General features: G+C 48.3%; 2 protein-coding genes across 9 annotated transcripts in view; one reads left to right on the plus strand and one right to left on the minus strand.

The window, feature by feature from the left end:
• Positions 1-9,704, plus strand: part of LOC101354188 (protocadherin gamma-C4) — a 168,077-nt gene extending 158,373 nt beyond the window's left edge. For 6 of the 7 annotated variants that reach the window (XM_004381117.2, XM_004381115.2, XM_023735625.1 and 3 more), the window contains exons 3-4: positions 687-775; positions 6,792-9,704. In XM_004381117.2, coding sequence (XP_004381174.1) covers positions 687-775; positions 6,792-7,018 — 316 coding nt within the window. In that variant the 3' untranslated portion in view covers positions 7,019-9,704. The remainder of the gene's footprint in view (positions 1-686; positions 776-6,791) is intronic. The other variant, XM_004381113.2, reaches the window with a different exon arrangement.
• Positions 9,705-10,837: 1,133 nt separating this feature from the next.
• Positions 10,838-20,543, minus strand: part of DIAPH1 (diaphanous related formin 1) — a 116,563-nt gene continuing 106,857 nt past the window's right edge. The window contains exon 27 of one of the 2 annotated variants that reach the window (XM_023735633.1): positions 10,838-13,560. In XM_023735633.1, the coding sequence (XP_023591401.1) occupies positions 13,403-13,560 (158 nt within the window). In that variant the 3' untranslated portion in view covers positions 10,838-13,402. The remainder of the gene's footprint in view (positions 13,561-20,543) is intronic. The other variant, XM_023735634.1, reaches the window with a different exon arrangement.

The raw sequence follows: 20,543 nt of genomic DNA on the forward strand, positions 1-20,543 counted from the left end.
CCTTTCTGTCTCTTGGGCTAATACTTTCCTTGTGTCTTTGGTGTTCTTCATTCTCCTTTACTCCGGTAGTTGGGACCAATTGATGCATCTTAGATGGCCGCTCACTAGCTTTTAAGACCCCAGATGTCACTCACCAAAGTAGGATGCAGAACATTTTCTTAATAAGCTTTGTTATGCCAATTGACCTAGATATCCTCTGAAAGCATGGTCCCCAGACCAAGAGGGGTAGGTTCTTAAGGCCCATGGGTTTTATCCTGAGGGCTTAGGAAGCTATTGAAGTGATCACATTTGAGTTTTAGAAATCTCCAGGGTCTCTTGGGGCCTCCCATGCCTTTCTCTAGCTCTGGGACAGTATCTCCTGTTTCCCACCCTCACTGGCCTTGGGAGAGGGTCTGATCTCCCTCGCTGCTCTCATGGAGGGCGGGCTGCCATTTATGCCTGCTCTGTCCCTGCAAGAAACCATGGTAAATGCATCCGAACCAGCTGAGAACTGGTCTTGGGGACCGTCTTCTGGGGATCTGGCTTCTAAATGATTGTATAAGCCACCTCCGACTTTGCTGAAAGGGAGCAGGTCTTGGCAGTGGGGTGGGGTTGGAGTACTAGATTTGGGAGTCCTGGGAGGGAACAGGAGGGGTGTGAGCTGGGCCAGTCTGTGGGACTGTGTTCACCATCCTCTCTCTCCCCAGCTCCCAAAATGGCGATGAAACCGGCACCTGGCCCAACAACCAGTTTGACACAGAGATGCTTCAAGCCATGATCTTGGCCTCCGCCAGTGGTGAGTTGTGCCAATATGTGTGGTGGTGTAGGAGGCTAGGAGATCTGGGGCTATGCGATGCATCCTGCAGCCACCATGCCCTGAGACTGGACATCAACCTGTGTTGTGTCTTGGATCTTTCAGCTGGCCCAGAGGCCCATGATTCCAGGGCTTAAAGCCAGGTGATGGAACAGCAGAGGGACTGGGGAGCCCTGGGATGGCCAGAGGGCAGTGAACAAGGAGAAATTCATTGAGGAGAGGTGGGGAGTAGTGGTTACGAGCCTAGCTCTGGAGCGGACAGTACAGGTCAGGTCCTAGCTCTGCCAGTTACTATGCTTGTGACGTTGATCAATTTACTTAATCTCTCTAAATCTCAGTTTCCTCAGGCAAGAAATGAGGACAGTGATCTCAAAAGGTTGTTGTGAGGATTAAATGAGATGGTACCATAAAGCACTTAGTGCAATGCCTGGTGGATATTCCCAGCACAAAGAACATGGTATTTGAGACCCCACCCCCACCCACCTTCTCATTTTTGCTGCCCAGAGTAGGATTTTGGTTTACCCACAAGTCTAACAGAGAAATTCAGCAAATGGTTGTTGTCCCTGTGTAGTCACTAGGGTCCTGAGCAGGAGAAGTAGAATAATATCACCAGTAATTAAGAGCACAGGTTTTAGAGGCATGCTACCACTTAGCTGTGAGTCCTTAGGCAAGTCACTAAGCTGCTGTGAGTCTCAGTTTCACCTACTGTGTAATGGGCACAATAATAACAGACCTCATTGTATTGTCACGAGAGTCAAATCTAAGGTGTCCACACAGGGTTAGCAGAGAGCAGGGGCACAATATATGATGGCTATAATTGATTAATTATTATTTTTATTGATTTATAGGAGTGAGAGGCAGAATTAGAATAATGCTTATTAATAAGGACTAGCTTCTGAAGCAGCAAATCCAGGGCTCATATGGAGGCTGGTAGAGGATAAGAGGCTTATGTGGAAGCTGGCATTGGCCATATGTACTGAACTGAGAGCCTCCAATACATCTGGAGGGCTGATAGGTAGAGAACCAGGTAAAATCATAACAATAATCACCATCATCACTACTGTGTGTTGTCCTGGGCATAGGCTAGACAAACTTCATGAGCCTCATAAGGTGATTATTTACATTTGACAGATGAGAGACTTGAGAATTCATTTGCCCAGGGCCTGCCTGTGATGATCTAACTGCAGAGCCCCAGTTCTAACCCAGACTGACTTCCAAGCTCAAGCCCTTTCTACTAAGTTCACCATGTCTGGCTTTAGATCCAGTGTCAGTTTCCCTTTTAGCCAAATAGGTATAGAGGCTGAACTTCTTTTAAAGCCCTGGATTATTCTCCCAGATTAGGGTTGCCAGATAAAATACAGAGTGTCCAGTTAAATTTGAATTTCAGATAAACAACAAATAATATTTTAGTATAAACCCATTGCCATCGAGTCAATTCTGACTCATAGCGACCCTATAGTATAAGTAGGTCCCAAATGTTGCACAGAACATACTATGCTAAAAAGTATTCATTGTTTACCTGAAATTCAATTTTCACTGGGTGCCCTGTATTTTTATTCGCTAATCTGGCAACCCTACCCCTAATCTCTGAGGCTGAGTGGGGCCAGGCCTGTGGTTGGTGAGGGGGTAGAGGAAGGAAGAGGTACAGGGGTGGCCAGTCTGGCAGGCTGTAATTTCACAGAGGCCAGAACTAGGTATGGGAGAAGTTGCTGGGTCTGGGGAGATGCCAAGTCAGGCTTTCAAGGGAAGTAAACACAGTCAGGTATATTTAGCTGTTGTGGCCTTGAACCCTAAGGCCAGGAAGCAGACTTTTTAGCCTAAATCCAGATTTTAAAAACAGAAACAGAATCAGTATTTATGGCTCAAAAGCCTCCCAGAAGGTCCCCTGGGAGCCAGGGTCAGTGCAGGCTCACTCCCCTGTCAGGGCCCCATCCCTCTGGCCCACACAGAGCCTAACCCCTGGAGCTAAGCCTAGGCCCTGGGGAATGGACCTTGGGGATGGAGGAGGCAGGGTCAGGCTCCTACTCTCACTTTCACACCCACTTCCTGGCCCTGGAACCTTTGAGATTCCTGGACTCCAGACCAGCCAGGCCTGTGGAGCTGTTGAGGGGGAATAAGACGGAGAGTAAGTAAGAGCCTCAGACACTCAGAAGGCTTTTTAAATAAACATGTTGGGGAGGTGTGCTTGTGCTGGAGGAGGCTAAGGTTTGTAACTCAGCTGGAGATAGTCTAGCTTGACCTGGCCTCCCTGGGCTGCTTTGGAGTTGCTGCCTCAGAGCCAGGCCTGGGGTGGAAAAGGAAGAGTGGGTGGGGTTGTAGGGAGGTTACAGAGTTGGAAGCTGAGTTTCCCTGAGAGTAAAAAAAAAAACGAAACAAAACCCATTGCGAGTTGATTCCAACTCATACACCCTATAGGACAGGGTAGAACTGCCCCACAGAGTTTCCAAGGAGCGCCTGATGGATTCAAACAGCCGACCTTTTGGTTAGCAGCTGTAGCACTTAACTACTATGCCACCAGAGACTTGTTACCACAATGGCAGGTCTGAGCTGCCTGCTGCAGAAGCTGATACTGAGATGGGTGAGGTGAGCAGCAAGAGTGTTTTATTGTATATCGATATACAGGAGACAGAGGGAAATGAGCTCCTCCAAAAGACCTGTCTCCCCCCCCTTGGAGACTGGCTGAAAGTTTTTATATGGACCAGATTATAGTTTTTTTTTCCCGGTAGTTACATTCTGCACCTGGCAATCCTTGAAGGTCATCTTGCCCCGTTATTATCACGTGGCAGATGAGTTACTCTACCCTCCAAGGTCTTTCTACCTCTCAAAGAGAAACTTAGTTAAACTTCAAAGTCATGGGAAAGCAAGAGGGAGGGGATAGGAGGAAAACAAATCAAAATTATAGGAGCGTGCAAAAGTGAACTATGCAAGCTAGGCCATTAACAATACCACAGTACCCAGCAAGCTAGGCCTATAAACAATAAAAGTGAAATTTCCACGCAGCCCCTTTCAGACTGGCAAAAGGAGAGGGGATAGCAAGGAGAGAAAGAAGGTTCTTCCCTGCTGCCCTTCTAAGCCTGTTTCTCCTTGGACTAAGGGGAGATCCTGGTCCCTGCCCATTGTGGGTCTTGTGGGAGTAGAGAGAGGGGCCATATAGAAGTTATTCTACAGATGGTCAAAGCTGGCAATCCAACTACCCCTCCTCAGATTGAGGCCTGAGTGATGCAGGACTTTGGCCAAGGTCACACAGCTCATTAGTGGCAGAGCTAACCAGACAGAACTCTTTCTGTTACCCTCTGGATGTCCACATCTTCTCTCCCTTCTGGTCCAGCCCACCCTCACTGGCTCCACCCAAGTCCAGGCCCTGCGGTTGGGGTGGAGGTGGGCAGGGGCTGACTTTGTCATTTTCACCCACTTGGGGCACTTCTCAGAAACCCTGGTGGCTAGTGGTTAAGAGCTGAGGCTGCAGTGGCAAATTCACCAGGTACTCCTTGGAAACTCTATGGGGCAGTTCTACTCTGTCCTATAGAGTCACTATGAGTGGAGTTGGAATCAACTCATGGCAGTGGGTTTTTTTTGGGGGGAGGGAGCACTTCTCAGAGACCCTGGGTTTATGTAGGATGTGGGTGGGCGTGGGCCTGACTTGTAGTTAATGGGTCAAGCCCTTCCCTTTCTTTTTCTGCCTCCCTTCTCCCATTTCTCCATCATTTCCTCCTCGTTCTCTTCTGCTTGTGTGCGCGCGCATTTCTCTCTCACTTTCTGGCGCCTCCGAGGCCTCCTCGCTAGCCCCTAAATCACTCTGGCATCCTGGCTCTTTGAAGGAGGATCTGGGCCCCCTCCCCGCTCCATTCCCGGGCCGGGAGAGGCTGACAGGAGGGGAGGGGGCGGGGCAGCCAGGACCGGCTCCCTCCTGGAGCTAATTAGGGAAAATGGAGGAATGTCAGCGGAACGGAAGGGCTGGGGAGGGGACCAGCCTGGGGAACGAGAGAAGGAAATGGGCAGCTGCTCCTTCCCACCTAACCCTTCTCCCTGCCCGCCCTGCCAAAGGCCCTCATCTAAGAATTTGGGGCTTGAAACCGAGGCTGTAGAAACCTGAGAGCCGGAGTGTGGAGGCAGAGGACCGAGGCTCATCTCTCTTCTCCCCTTCTCTTATACCTGACCCCTTTCAGGCCGTTCTTTCAAAATATTTCCTGTCTCTGTTTCTCAATCCCTGGTTAGTGTCCCAGGATTACTCAGCCTCTCCGGCTTTAGTCACCCTCTCTGCCCGCTCCCAGGGTCGGGGGCGGGGGTGGCGTGTAGAGGAAGTTGGAGGAGGGGAGCTCGTCTCCCAGCAGGGCTGGAGCTGGGCTGGCTTTGCCCCGGGCTTTAACCCTCTCACCGCCAGAGGATTTCAGGGCCTCCAGCAGTGAGCCCATGTGAACTCTGACAGGAGTCAAAACTTCTGTTTTTCTCCCCCTTGACTCAGAGTTATGGCTGCTAACCAAAAGGTCGGCGGTTCAAATCTACCAGCTGTTTCTTGAAAACCCTATGAGGCAGTTCTACTCTGTCCTATAGGGTCACTATGAGTTGGAAGCCACCTGTGGCAATGAGCTTTTTGTTGTTTTTGACTCAGTCAAGGAGTGTGTAGGATAGCGATAGTGACATGCTGTATGGTAATGGTAATAATAATAATAACAACAGCTAATATTTATTGAGTGCTTGCCAAGTGCCTGGGCACTGGCTGAAACATTATCCCATTTAATGCTCACAAAAACTTTAGGAGGCAGGTACTTAAGTGCTTCTCAACCTTTAAGGTGCGTTCAACTCACCTGAGGATCTTGTTCAAATGCAGATTCTGAGTATCTGCATTTCCATCTGGCTCCCAGGCCTTGCTGGGCTAGGGCTAGAATTTGACCCTAGTTTCAGTGGGAAGTTGGGCTGAAGGCTCTCTCTGATGTCATCTGGCTCTAACACTCTGAGCCTATGTCTACATTGCACCTAAGATATCTGGTCCCTGGGATCATCGTCCTCTCAGCCTTATAGAACATGGCTCATTTGTATCTTCTCTCCAACTCCTTGATCCTCAGAGTCATAAGGTCCAAGCTAATGGTGGTACAGCATACACTTAGATACACTTAACCCTGAAACCCACTCTAACACATACTGGCTGGTATGGCCTTGGGCAAGTCTTTTGCCTTCTCTGAGCCTTGGTTCCCTTATCTGTAAAGAGGAACTAATACTATATACCTGGTTGAGTTGTTGTGTTGAGTTTAAAGGCGATCACGCATGTAAAAAAATCTAGTGGAGTGCTTGGGCACACAGTGGGCAGTCACTTGCTGTTATAAAATGAATATCTGAAAGAGCACCCTCTCCTATTTAGTAAAGAACTACTGTATACCTACTCTGTTCCAGCCACTGGTTGGAGAATGATGGGAACATGTGTAAGACATGGTCTCTGCTCTCCAGCAGTCCATAGTCGAGTGTGGAAGCCAGAGAGCCTCCCAAGAGAAGTCCCTTGAGAAGGGCTGGGGAAAGGATTTGAGAGCCAGTGTCGGTATGAGTAGGAGTCAACTCGACGGCAACAGGTTTTGTTTTGTTTTGTCTCAGCCCTCAGAAAAATAGTAGCTAGCATGTTCTGAGCACTTACCATGAACCAGACATTATTCTAGGTGTTTTACACAAATGATCTAACCCTCACCAAAACCAGAAGTAGATACTATTATCTCCATTTCACAAATCAGAAAACTGAGGGGGCATGGGAAGGTTAGGTAGACTTACCCAGGATCACATAGTTAATAAGTAAAAGAGGTTAGGAACCAAACCTAGGTGAGAAGCTCCAGAGGTTCTTAACCTCTACCCTCATCTACCCTCATCACTTTGTGGATACAGACTGCTATGATGACCACTGTATTCCGAGTGCTCAGTATGTACAGAGTCCAGGATACTTTGTAAGCATTCATTAACTACATTTCTAACTGTTGAGGACCCTAAGTTTAGCCCTAATCTTCCTTTGTCTCTGCAGAAGCTGCTGATGGGAGCTCCACCCTGGGAGGGGGCGCCGGCACCATGGGCTTGAGTGCCCGATATGGGCCCCAGTTCACTCTGCAGCACGTGCCCGACTACCGCCAGAATGTCTACATCCCTGGCAGCAATGCCACACTGACCAACGCAGCTGGCAAGCGGGATGGCAAGGCTCCGGCAGGTGGCAATGGCAACAAGAAGAAGTCGGGCAAAAAGGAGAAGAAGTAATGTGGAGGCCAGGCCTGGAGCCACAGGGCAGCCTCCCTCCCCACCCGTCCAGCCTCTCCCTACCTGTACCCAGGCCTCAGAATTTCAGGGCTACCCCCACGATGCTGGTAGGGGCCAAGGCCATGCTCCCCTTGGGAAATAGAAATAAGTGCCCAGTCAACATCCCCCTCTCTGCCCCCAGGGGGTTGAATATGCAAAGGGAGTTCGGCTGAGAACTCCTATCTAATCAGTCGCTGTGCCCAAGGGGGTGGTGGGGTTAGTGTAGAAACCTAGAACCATTTATCACACCCCCTTTAGTTACAGCTGAACTCCTCCATCTTCCAAATTCAATCAGTCCATACATCCCCTGCTTCCCTCCTCCCTACCCCACTCCACCCTACTTCTTCAACAGCTCCTCTCTTGAGTAAGATGGTTGAGTTACTGAGGTACCAGGTGACCTAAAAAGGCTCATAGTTCTGAAGAGCTGGAAGGGCATTTTGACCTCTTGGCCTCTCCAACTCTCAAACTTCCCCCAAAGCATGGTTTGGTGCCAGTTCTTCACCTCCTTCTAGAGCCTGAGACCAAGCTCAAGTTTTCGGGGACATGGTCACCATCCGCATGGTACCGATGTGTGCTGGATTTAGGGAGGGCATTTTGCTACTAAGCCTCTTCCCAACTCCCTGGGGACCAGTCTTTTGTTTTTCATTGTTTGGTGTTCCCACTGCATGCTGTGACCTCCCCACCCCTTCTCCAAACAAGAGACTCCATTGCATGTTCCAAGACAGTATGGGGTAGTAAGATGAAGAAGGAAAGGGTGTGTATGTGGATGGGGGAGAGGGGGAGGAATGGACAAAGCTTGACCCATCAGTTAACAAGGTCCTACAGGAGACTGTGTATATCCCCAGGGCACTGACCAGGTCCCCAGATTCCACCATAAACCAAGCACCATGCTGGAACCCCACTCCCACAAATAGGGCTCACCCCAGGCAGCAAACTTTGGGTTGAGCTACCAGGACCAATGGAGTTAAACTGGCATTACAGTCCAAGAAAGTTCTGAATGAGTGCAGGACCAGGTCCCCTGGAGAGGTGAGGGGCCTCTGTGGGTGCTGGGTACTCCAGAGGTGCCGCTGGTGGAAGGGTCCAGTGGTGCCCCAGCAGGGAGGGGGTCCAGTTAGGTCATTCTTGGTCTCTGGGTTGGGGAGACAAGGAGCAAGTGAACAGAAAATCTCAGCCCAGAGTTGGGACTTCTCCACAGTGCCCCTGCACTCCCCAGGGTTCCTCACCTTGCCAGGTGCCATTTCTTCTCTGTGAAGGCCCCTGTCCAGGCCCCCAGTCCACCCCCAAGTGGCCAGAGCCTGGTTAAAGCCCCCAGTGCCTCCTTGTGTATAGACCTTCTTCTGCCCTCCCCCTTCTGGGTCCTGTTCATCCAGCGGGGCTGCTAGAGAACCCCACCCTAGCCTTTACAATAGTGTAGAGCCCCCTTCCTCTTCCGGCTGGTGTAGAATAGCCAACAGTGTAGTGCGGTGTGCTTCTTACGTGATGGCGAGCGGGCAGCGGGCGGCCGGCCCTGCGCAGCCGTCTGTCCTTGAACCTGCCTACCGCAGCCTGTGCTGTGTTTTGTGCTGTGTCCACGCGCTGCGGCGACCCCCTCCCCTGTACTGACTCCTTCTATAAGCGCTTTCTTCGCATAGTCACGTAGCTCCCCACCCCACCTCCTTCCTTTGTCTCCCGCCAAGTTTTATACTCTAATATTTATATGGCTTTTTTTCCTTTAAAAAAATAATAAAATGGTTTCTTCTGAAAGGTCGAACGTTTCTGTGTAGAGATATGGAGGCTCCTGGTATATATGTGGATGAAGTGATGAGCTAAAAGGTGTGTGATGCAAGGGAGGGGACCAAGGTGATGATTGTGTTTGCGACTTGGTTTTGTGTCATTGCGTGTCTAGATCTGTTTCTGAATTGTGTAGGTGTGTTGCAGTATGTGCCTGTGAGTTCTCTATATGACTGTCAGACGTGGCTGTGAAAGCTTGCAATATTGTTATGCATATGTTACAGTGTGCGATTGAATCTGTATACTATTGTGTGGAATCGGTTTGCGGGTCCGTTGTGGGGGTGGGGATTTTTGAGTACGGCGTGTCACTGTGTAATTGAGTGTGCAGTTGCATGCTTGCGGCTGTCTCGGTCATGGTTCTAAGGGGCCAGTCTCCAGGCAGAAGAGGCGATCCTGGCGCGGGCCGGGGCGAGCTGGCGCCGGGAAACAGCACTGGTACTGGCGGAGGGTTGCCCTAGTTCCCGCCCCTTCCCGGCTAAAATTACCTCCCCGGAGCTCCTTTGCGGGCTTCGCAGGAGGAGGGTGAACTCTCTCTCCTTTGCCGGTCCCCTTCCCGTCCCCTTCCCGTCTCCGCTGCCTAGGAGTTTTGGGAATACTGCGGGATTCTCTGTAGCTTGGGCCTCAGTTTTCCCATCTGAAATTCGCCTTCTCGCTCACTTCACCGCAGCGAAGACAAGGAAGTTGGAAGATCCATTCTTTTCTTGCAGGGGTCAAGGAGACTGAAAGGGCGTGCAGGAAATCAGATTGCCCACAGACACAGGACCCTCTCCCCTTCCTCTCTTTGGTGCTTTTCCATTCACCCTTGGGCTCTCCCATCTCCCTGCCGCCTCCACCTGCCTCCTCGAAGCACAGTGGGATTCCGAGGTTACTACAGCCTGGGAGAAGCTGCGGACAATAAGGAGGGGGAAGGAAGATGGGAGGGGTGGAAAGAAATACGTGGGTCACCAGGGGGTCGGCGAGAGGACGCCCGATCACAGGGCGGGAGGCGGCTGTCTCTGGGCTTATTCTGCGCAGCAAGCCTCAGAGCTCAGTCACCGCTCCTCCCTGCTCTCTGTTGTCATGGAAACCAAGCCTTCCAATTAAACATCCGGGGCGAGTTTCTTGCGTGGGAAGGAGGGTGGCGCGCAGTTGCCGAGATCAAAGCAGGGGTTTCTGAGTCGGGCTGCAGAGGGGTGGGGTGCCGGGGTGCCTGGGTTCTATTCCTGGCAAGGCTGCAGACTGGCAGAGCGCATAAGCAGCTGCTGTTGGTCCCCTAATTGGTATGTGTGCCCATAAAGCTCTGAGCCAGAATCGTGTGGCCCCTACATCTCCGGCCATACTGGGGAGGCACCTGCCTAGGCTCCAGGCAGGGCTATTTAAAAGGCTTTTATCTCTAGCTCCAGTGCCTGCCCAGATGGATTTGTGGTCTTCTCCACGTCCCTCCCTGTCTATCCTGGGCCGGCTCACTGGGTTTTCGTTTTTTTTGAATTTTGAAAATATGGCTTTGTTTCATTTTATGTTTTTTTTTAATTGTACTTTAGGTGAAGGTTTACAGAATAGTTTCTCATTAGACAACAGTCAGTACACATATCGTTTCATGACATTGGTTAACAACCCCACGACATGTCAACACTCTGTATCTTCTCGACCTTGGAGGACCTTTTTTTTTTTTTTGGTGAAAATATACATAGCCAAGATACACCATTTCAAAAATTTCTACATGTACAGTTCAGTGACATCCATTACGTTCTTCCAGTTGTGCTGCTATTCTCACTATCCTTTTCCAAATTATTCCATCACCATTGTCTTCAACTCACTGTCCCCTATGCTTCCCATCAAACCTTTTGAGTTGCTGTTGTCAATCTGATCTCACATAATTTTTTTGTTTTGTACTTTAGATGGTTTACAGAATAGTTTCTCAGTTAGTACAGATATTGCCCTATGACAATTGGTAACCCCATGACATGTCAACACTGTCCTTACTCAACCTTGGGTTCCCTATCACCAGCTTTTCTGTCCCCTCCTGCCTTCTAGTCCTTGTCCCTGGACTTCTGTGCCTCATTAGTCCCATTTTGTCTTATGGGGCTGTCCAATCCCTGGCTGGTGAACCTCGGAAGTGCCTTCACCACTGAGCTAAAGGGGTGTCCGGGGGTGCTCACTGCTTTTAAGGTTTCTTTGTGCAGATCACAACATGCTCAGACAAGTACAGCTCTGAGCAGCATAAATCATCTGGAGTATGACCTCCGTCTTCTGACCTCTGCTGAGCAGGCTCAGGTTTCCGCTCCAGCGTAAGCCCCTCTAGTCAGGAATGTGGTCTGTGGCTGCTAAATGAATGGTGGGGATGGGAGAATGGGAGACAGATGCTTCTCTCAGCCAAAGAGGCACTGATACTGCCAGGAAACTGTGACATCTGGGGAATGGGGAAGTGAGGAGTTAGAACTGAGTTCAAGAAAAGGGCTCCAAGCCAAGAGGCAGCAATGTGGATGGACAAGGGAGCTGACCTGGGCTCCGACTCCTTTTTGGAGGTCAAAAGCCCTATGGTGCGCTCTGGTGGGGCAGAAGCCACCGTGTATTAATTATCTCTGTAGCCCTGTGCCCAAGCATAGTGTCTGGCACATGATGGGCACCTTAAAATTTTTTGACAATGATTTGTCAGGTCAACCAAGAGTGAGGGAAAGAGTAGAGGAACCTGGGCCAGACTGAAAAGAAAGTAGCTCAGAAATTCACAAAGAAGGCTGTAGGCGGTACTGTTTCAATGCTTTATTAACAGTTGGAAACAAACCCAACAAACTGGAGGTGATGACATCCCAGAAGCCCAAGAGGCGCGGGAAATAGGTTTGCATTTTGTCCCTTTTTTATTATTATTAAATGCATCTTAGCAAAAGTAGATTAAAAAAGAAAGGGTCGAAGCCCCAGGTGTCAGCAAGAAGGGAGAAAGAGGGGACCAACAGGCCCCCTGTACCACAGTCTTCCCGGGAATAGCTCCAAGGAGCTGCTGCAGCCCATTCATACACAGGCTCAAGCATGTTGGAGTGGCCTAGCAACCAGAACCCTTTTTCCTGGCCCCAAGACCTCCCTGTAGTCACCCTTAAGGCTCCTAGGCTTCCCTTTGCTCTAACAACTACAATTCTGGGCCAAGCCCTAAGAGTGCCATTTTCTCTCACCTATCTGGGAGTGGGAAGCTGAAAAGGACACAAGGAGAGCAAAAGTGTCACCCTGAGCCAGAAAATCTGTGCTTCCTGTGGCTGGGGCCACTGGACAGTTGGGCCTGCCCACTGTTCAGACAGGAGTGGGAGTACAATGTGCGGGGGCACTCCCTGTGCCCACTTCCCCAGAGTGTCCAGTTAGCATTTGCACATTTGGCTTCATAAATATATTAAATTTATAAAAGCCCTGTGGTCTTAGAGCTCACGCTACTCCTAGGCCTGGCCCAGCTCAACCAGAGAAGAGGTTCCTCCTGCGCCAGAACTGATGCTGGGAGAGAGAGTCTGCCTTGGCCTTAAGAGTCTGGAAGGCTTGAGGGCTAAAGTGGAGACCCAGGGCCTTGTTCAGGACTGAGGCCTGTGGCGAGAAACCCCAGAAACTCTGGAACCTGCCATCAAAGCCTCTTACATTATGGAGAGGAGAGGGGGAGAGAAGAGATAGTTTCCTTAAAAAAAAAAAAAAAAAAATCTCATATAAAAATAGATCCATTTGCAAAACAATTTCTCAGCCAGGAGGCTCCACCTCCCATTTCCTTGGAGATACAGAGGGTGAGGTGTTAGGATGGTCACAATACAGCCACACTCCAGATGAAACACACCAAAGTGCTAGGCAGAGAGTGGGGAAGAGTCTCGGCTCAGTAGCCCAGGGGCTGGTGCAGAGGGTCGAGGCAGGGCATAAAGCAAAAGCAAGGTAGCAGGCTGGGAGTGGGTCTCACACTGTCTCTGGGCCCTGCCTGCCTGCCTACAGGCTCTGGCCACAACTGAACAGGAAAAGTGGTCCAAATCCTTTCTTGTTTTGGGAGGCCTTTCCCAGGAAGGTGGGGATAAGGGTGAGATTTGCTCTGCCTTCCTTAGAAGTAGCTCCCAATGCCACACTACTAGTAATAAATAACAACCAGGAGAGGGAAGAGAAAGAGCAGAGGTGACAGCAATTAAAATAGGGACATAGCCCAAAGGTTCACAAGCCCCACGCTGTTCTTAGGGTCAGAGAAACCGCAAAAGAAAAGCACAAATCCGGCAAAACTGACCTAGGAAAAGCCCACTGGAAAGTCAGGGGCTGAGGAAGCAGGCTGGGCCTTGTCTGAGGTAAGGCCTCAGAGTAACAGAGACAGTTAGGGTTAAGGCAGCAAACACAGACCCTGCTTTGGTAATACGACACCCAGGGCTGGCTGGGTTGGACTCAAGCCTCCCCCACACTGCCTTTTTCTCCTGGCCTCAGGGCAGCTGAAGCTGTATGTGATGTACAGAGAGCAGCAGGCCAGAGAGAAAGACAGGGTCAGGGTGGTTAGAGTGGCCACCCCAGAGCAATGTCCCCTTGACCCTTTAGGCACATGCTGCAGGGCAAGACAGTCTGGGCTTCTGCTGAGGAGCGGCTGTGGCCACAGGACGCAGCTTAGCTTGCACGGCCAACCAACTCCTTGGTTTCCTCCAGGATTGTGGAGACTCCCTCACTGTTCTTGGGTATCTTGGCAGGAACAGCAGTCATGGCATCGTCCTTGGTCAGCTCCAAGGCTAGCAGAGACGTGACTGCACACCCAGCCTTCCTGTTGGCTGCAAGAGAAGACATAAGAGATCTCGTCCATAGAAGGCCTCGTTTCTAATCCCTTTCGAACTCTACAGTAGATATGTAGCCAGAAGCCATGCAAACATTCCTGTCCTGTCCAGTTCAGAGGCCCTGACTTTGAAGGAGATCCAAGAACATGTGGAATATGCCCTTGGATGGCAGAGAATGGAAGAGTGTTGTGGAGGCAGGAGAATAAGTCTTGCCCTTGTTTCCCTCTGTGAAAATAATACGAAGATTTGAATACAGCTAGACAGACAGAGCTGGGTTCAAGCGTTAGCTATGTGACTTAGAGAGAGATGAAGTACTCAGGGCCTCGGTTTTGTCATCACAGGGTTGCTGAATTAAATAGGCTAAAGCTTAGTACACAGTATTATGTTTGCTTTCTTGGCAGTTCCCAGGAAGCTCCTAAGCCAAACACTTCCAGTCAGTTCCAGGAAGGGTTGTCCCTAGCAGAGGAAGGCCTTCTGGGGGGACTCAGACTGCTGGGAGGACTCCTGCAAAGAGGAGCAAGCCGAGCTCTGACATCACATGCATATCACACTCTTAGGTGCTCCACCTGCTCCCCCACCCCAGATGCCCACATGCCTAGCTCTTTCCCATCTCTTCAAGGGTAGCAGCTGCAATACAAATGTGGTAGAAATGTATAGTGTATGGAGGGTAATGAAAAGTATGTCAGGGAAGGCAGAGCTAGGATCAAGGATAGCCAGAGGAGGCCTCTACAAAGAAATCTCAGCCCAATCGCCTAAGGCATTGTGAAGGTCCAGTTCTCATCCCAAATAGAAGAGAAGAACCAATCCATCCATTAGTTACTGCTCTAACTGCTGGGATCCATTCTTAAGACTCTCATATTCATTTACGGAATCCAGACTTATGGTCCTGGTATCCTCAATAGGAAGATGGCTCCTTGAGACTATGCCCATCTCATGCTGTCTGCCTCTTTCCATGGCCTAGAAGCAGCACAGAGAGACTATGTGTACACACAGAACTCCCTGGGGTGAAAGAAGCCAGAACAAAAGACTACATATGGTAATGATTCCATTTGTATGAAATGTCCAGAACAGGCAAATCCATAGAGACAGAAAGTAGATTAGTGGCTGCCAGGGGCTGGAGGAAGCAGAGGATGGTGAGTGACTGCTAAATAGGTATGGGGTTTCTTTTTGAGGTAATACAAATGTTTTGGAATTAGATAGTGAAAATGGTTATACAACTTTGTGAATATACTAAAAAACACTTAATTGTACATTTTAAAAAGGGTGAATTTCGGGTATGAGAATTATATCTCAACTAAAAAAAAAAAGCTGCCTGGGGACATGAAAGCTGGAGTGGGGAAAGCAGTGCCTTAAAGAAGCAGGAACAGATCAAAGAAGTCTGTTGTTAGCTGGCGATTCATCGCGACCCCATGTGTGCAGAGGACAACTGCTCCATAGGGTTTTCCAGGCTGTGACCTTTCAGAAGCAGATCGACAGGCATGTCTTCTAAGGTGCCTCTGGGTGAGTTCAAACCACCAACCTTTCAGTTAGTAGTCGAGTGGTTAACCACTCGGGCCACCCAAGTCACCCTCAAAGAAGCCTACAAAAAAACACAAAAACCTGAACCCGTTGCCGTGGAGTCGATTACAACTCATAGCAACCCTAACAAAACAGAATAGAACTGCCCCATAGGGTTTCCAAGGAGTGGCTGGTGGATTTAAACTGCCAGCCTTTTGATTAGCAGCCCAGCTCTTAACCACCTCACCACCAGGGCTCCCAAAGAAGCCTAGCACTCCTAAACAAGCACTGCAGGACTGGAGTAGCTGTGGGACATGAGCAAGAAGGAAGAAGAGGTCCAGAGGAGCCAGTGAACAAAGGGCCCACAGATCCCTTGCCTTCTCTGGACCAGCCATAAGCTTTGGGTAAAGCAGAGCCAAATGATATCAGAGAGCCCAAGTCTCCACATGGCTGTCAGCCTCCCTGCAGTGTCTGCTTTCACACCAGCAGAGGCTACACACAGGTCAGGCAGGGAGCACACAGCATACCCACAGGTTACCAATTTCTAGGTATCCTCCTCCTCCTCCTCCTCCCAGGGACACAAGAGATTATCTAACAAGAGGAGAAAGAATAGTGAAGACCCTGACTGATAATCACAAGGACTTATCTGGTTATAGATCTAAGGTATGTGACCTAGACTCTGGGAATTTCACAGAAACTACTCCTGGGATTATGAATACATAATACAGTGAAACCCATATGAGCCAGAACTGTCTTGTCTTTCCAGGCCTCACAAGTTGTCCGCCTTTGACATGGTGCAGTCTTACCACTTTTCTATCACTTGTTTTAGTGAAAAATATTTGTGTTTTCCTTCTGACAGGTTTCTGCCTTACATACATTTCAGCTTTTGCAGGTTTTATTGTATTGTCTCAGTGACTGACAGGCAAAAAAAAGGAGCCCACTTGGGGTGACATCTACATATATTATGTTTTTCCTAGTCTCTCTTCCCCTGCTAAATCTTCCTCAGACCCACTTAGTTTCCTCTCTTTTCTAGGACCCTGCTTCTCATGGCCAGAACAGCAGTGGCTTGATATCACCTTACTGTTCCTTTGAATTCAGTCTCCAGCAGTTGAGAAAATACTGCAACTATTTACGTGTGTCTGTGTGTGACTCTGGGGGTACATATGTGTGTGAAATAACTACTGGCTCCAAAACCAAAAAACCAAACCCGTTGCTGTTGAATTGATTCCGACTCATAGTGACCCTATAGGACAGAGTAGAACTGTCCCATAGAGTTTCCAAGGAGTGCCTGGTGGTTTCGAACTGCCAACCTTTTGGTTAGCAGCCATAGCACTTAACCATATGCCACCAGGGTTTCCGCTGGCTCCAGATCCTGGGAAAAAGCACACTGGATCTTTAAGGGACACTTGTGCTGTGCAACACAGAACATGTCAGAGTTCAAGTGTGGCCTGTCTTAAGCTGTTTTTCTCTGAAGAAGCTCTCTAAACTAAGATACCATTGTACCCAATCAAGCAGTGCTTCTAGATTTTCTAGACTCAAGAAGATTCTGATGCATTACAGATTTTCTAAAAAGCAGGAGTGGGTGATAGTTGGGGAGAAGACCAAAACTTCCCTTTTAAGCCCAAAGAGTAGGTATACTAGAGATGAATATGATATGGTCTAGGGTAGGAGGTAAGAAAGTTCTTGTTGGAACTGGCAACAGAATCAACAGAATCTAAGAATCCTGGCTACTACTCTACCTCCACTGCCACAGTTATGCTCAGAAGCTTGCTAATCAAGAAAAAAATGACCTCTCCCCTCCTTTCCCTAACTTGGGTACTTGTTAAGACTATTGAAAAGGAGCCACAGAACCAGAGAAATATTTTGACTATATGGGATCATGGAGGATTATTAACTCACAAAACCTTGGGGAAAAGGAAACAATCTTGAGACACTGATCAAAGCCCTCTGAGGACAGATTCTTGGAAGTTAGGGGTGGACTAGGATTAAAAACACCAGCAAAATCAACCATACAGTACCACTACAGCTGATTTAGAAAAAGGTTAATGATTTGGAAAAGTACTTTAATAAAACACAGGATAGGAACTACTACTAAAGAGGAAGTGCTCTTGTTAATAAGCTTCCTTAGGGAACAGGAAACTAGGACAGATGGGGCAATCATTACCATCCTAAAAACTCTTTATTGGCTAAGACTCTCCTAATTAGAATTCCTGTCCTATTTTAACAAAAAGGGTGGGGTGGGGTGGGGTAGGAGGAGGATGTGATGGTATAGGAAACATTGTTATCAACCTTCTCTAGACAAGCGGTCATCAGAAAGCCTCCCTGAGGCAACTGCATTATGTCCAGGACTCTCTTTCCCCGAAGGTGTGAAAAAATATCTGGCCCATATAGAGAGGTCACTGTCATCTCCTGTCCAATCATATAAGTTTAGTGGAAATAGCCCTGGACCTGGATTCACCAAAGTGGGCTACAGTTTTGGTTCCATCAGTAACCAGCTATGTAGACCTGGACGAGTCAATTATCCTATCTGGGTCTTAATTCCTTTTACCTTTGGAGCCCTGGTGGTGCAGTGGTTAAAGAGCTAGGCTGCTAACCAAAAAGTCAGCAGTTCAAATCCATCAGCCCCTCCTTGGAAACCCTATGGGGCAGTTCTACTCTGTCCTGTAGGGTTGCTATGAATTGGAATCGACTTGATGACAATGGGTTTGTTTTGTTGTTTTGTTTTGTTTTGAAGAGGCCAGGAGGTGCAGTGGTTAACCGCTTGGCTGCTAACCAAAAGGTTGGTGGTTCTAACCTACCAGCTTCTCACAGCAGGAGAAAGATGTGGCAGTCTGCTTCTGTAAAAACTTCAGACTTGGAAACCGAATGGGGCAGTTCTACTCTGTCCTACAGGGTCGCTATGAGTCAGAATCAACTTGATGGCAACAGGATGAAGATGCTTATGCTAATCACTAGATGTCTTTAAAGTCTTTCCCACATCTAAGTCATATTAGTGTTGGTGGAGTTTACAGGTAAGCTGGGAAGGGGTAGAGAGAAGGAAAGGCAGAGAGGGATGAATTTCTTTCTTCCCTTAACTTTTATCCCAGTGAGCAGATGGCCTGTATACAAGAGACCACAATTCAGACATGGAGATAAAGTTGAGTCATTAAAACCACAAGCTGACTCAATCATCAGCCTGAAATACTAGCTGTAATACAATCACATGGATTCTTCCCCTTGACACTCAAACCATTATTCTCCCACACCCTGGAGATCATAGCAGTTTACATGTTGGTTTTAATGAACCAGCCCTGATAGTAACCCTCCTCTTCCAACTCCTCAATGGATCTTTGTATACTGGTCACTCCCTCAAGTCTCCAGAGACCAGAAGTTTTTTTTTCTTTTTTTTTTTTTTTAAGCATTCCTTTAAATTCTAGGGAAAATGCTGGTGCTTTGAAAAGGGACAGCTGCCTCTTTGGGAATGAGGGGGTCTGTGAGGCAGATATGCTGGGAGTGCTTAAAGCAACCAGCCAGGAGGGACAGTCAGAGACAGCCAGGCAACGGGTGGAACAGCTAAGTCTAGTAGTCACCATAGAAACCCACAGCCACTTCAACCTTTATATTTTGAGAATGGGCTTTCTGGGTTCAGCCATTTTGTTTTCTTTACCTCTTAATCCTGTTATTACCATACCAAACAAGCAAAACAAAAACAAACACAAAAACCTGTTAGAGCTGGAATGGACCCTAGAGACCACTCTAGACCAACTCTCTCATTTTATACATGAGGAAATTGAGTCTCAGGAACACTGACTTGCCTAAGGTTAACAGACAGCACCAGAGCTAGACTTGAATTTGGGTCTTTTGATCCCTACCTAATCCTACGCTCACTGAACTTCACTGTTGCCGTCAAGTCACTTCCAACTCCTAGCGACCCTGTAGGACAGAGTAGAACTGTCCCACAGCGTTTCCAAGGAGCGGCTGGTGGATTCGAACTGCCAACCTTTTGGTTAGCAGCCAAACGTTTAACCACTGCACCACCAGGGCTCTCTGCTTTACATAATGTGAATGCCCCAAGGTCTAAAGAGCTTACCTGAGTAACTAGAAATGTCACCCCCAAGACAGTCTCCAGATATGTTCAGGTGTGTTTAGTGAACCCAGAGTCCAAAAAGATAAAGTTACAGGTTGGAGCCAATTTAAAAAATGCATAGTTCTCATTTTCACCTTCTTTTCACTTCAATATCTCCTATTATGTCTCACATACTTTGGACATGCTATCAGGAGGGATCAGTCCCTGGAGAAGGACATCATGGTTGGTAAAGTAGAAGACCAGCAAAAAAGAGGAAGACCCTCAATGAGATGGACTGACACATTGGCTACAACAATGGGCTCAAACCTAGCAATGATTGTGAGGATGGCAGTGTTTCATTCTGTTGTACATGGGGTTGCGATGAGCTGGAACTGACTTGACGGCACCTAACAACAACAACAATCTCCTATTGTAAGCCTCCTCCTATTCCCTCTTGCACTGGGAGACAGCAGTTTGACTAATTTTGGTTCTCTGCTGAAAGGTTAGGTTCCAACAAAATCCCTGTTTCCTCTGCCTGCAAGTCCTGGAAGAAGGGGAGAATGGGGCCTTCCCAGCAGAGGGAAGCCACTGATGTCTGGCTGCCTGTGTACAGGAAGCATCTGGGATTCTAGTACCACAGGAAGAGGCTTAAAAGGGAATTCCCCAACAAAAAGTCTGAGCTGAGTGGGTTGTGGAAAACAGTGAGATGCAACATACTTTCAATTGGCTAGAAATGCTTAATGTAAGGCCACACTGCCTTATATGGTGGGTAGGAAACAATGTCTCAAGAACCTTTGAAGACTGAACACAAAAGAAATACTAGTTATACTTTCTACCCAAATATCTATCTGTAAGACCAAACTGTTTATCCCAGAAAGTTCTCAGCCCATCATACTTACCTCTTCTCCCTTCTAGAGATCCTGTACTGAAAGAATGCCAGAAAATGGACAAGAATTGTGACTAGGGAGTCTTCTGTTTAGGGAAAGTTCTAAAGTTATACAGAAGAGGACTCAGAAGGGAATTTCCCTCTGGGTATTCAGAGTATGAATACAGATACATTATAGATGAAACTCATAGTGATCTGCAACTTTTGGGCCAAGATCCTGAGTTTATGTGGGTTAGCTTGATCCTAAGGTCCCCTTTTCAGGCTGTGACAGGTACTATCTCGGTCTTACCACTGTGTCAAAGTAAGCTGCAAAACTCTTTCTCTTTAAAATAACCTCTTATCAAACAGGTCTAGAGAGTTAACCAACCAGAGAATAGGAACATAGCTTTAACTTAAGTAAAGCAAGAAACCCCAGGGCTTAATGGTACTTTTCTGTAACTCCCACACTTCAACCTAGGAAAGAAGCCATCATTACTAGCCCCAAAGGGCCTTCGCCAGACACAATGGTGCCGGTGAACCCCATCTGAGGGTAGCCTTGGCTGTTCTTTCTTT

Source organism: Trichechus manatus, unplaced genomic scaffold (genome assembly GCF_000243295.1).
Source record: "Trichechus manatus latirostris isolate Lorelei unplaced genomic scaffold, TriManLat1.0 scaffold00080, whole genome shotgun sequence".
Classification (NCBI taxonomy): Eukaryota; Metazoa; Chordata; class Mammalia; order Sirenia; family Trichechidae; genus Trichechus; species Trichechus manatus.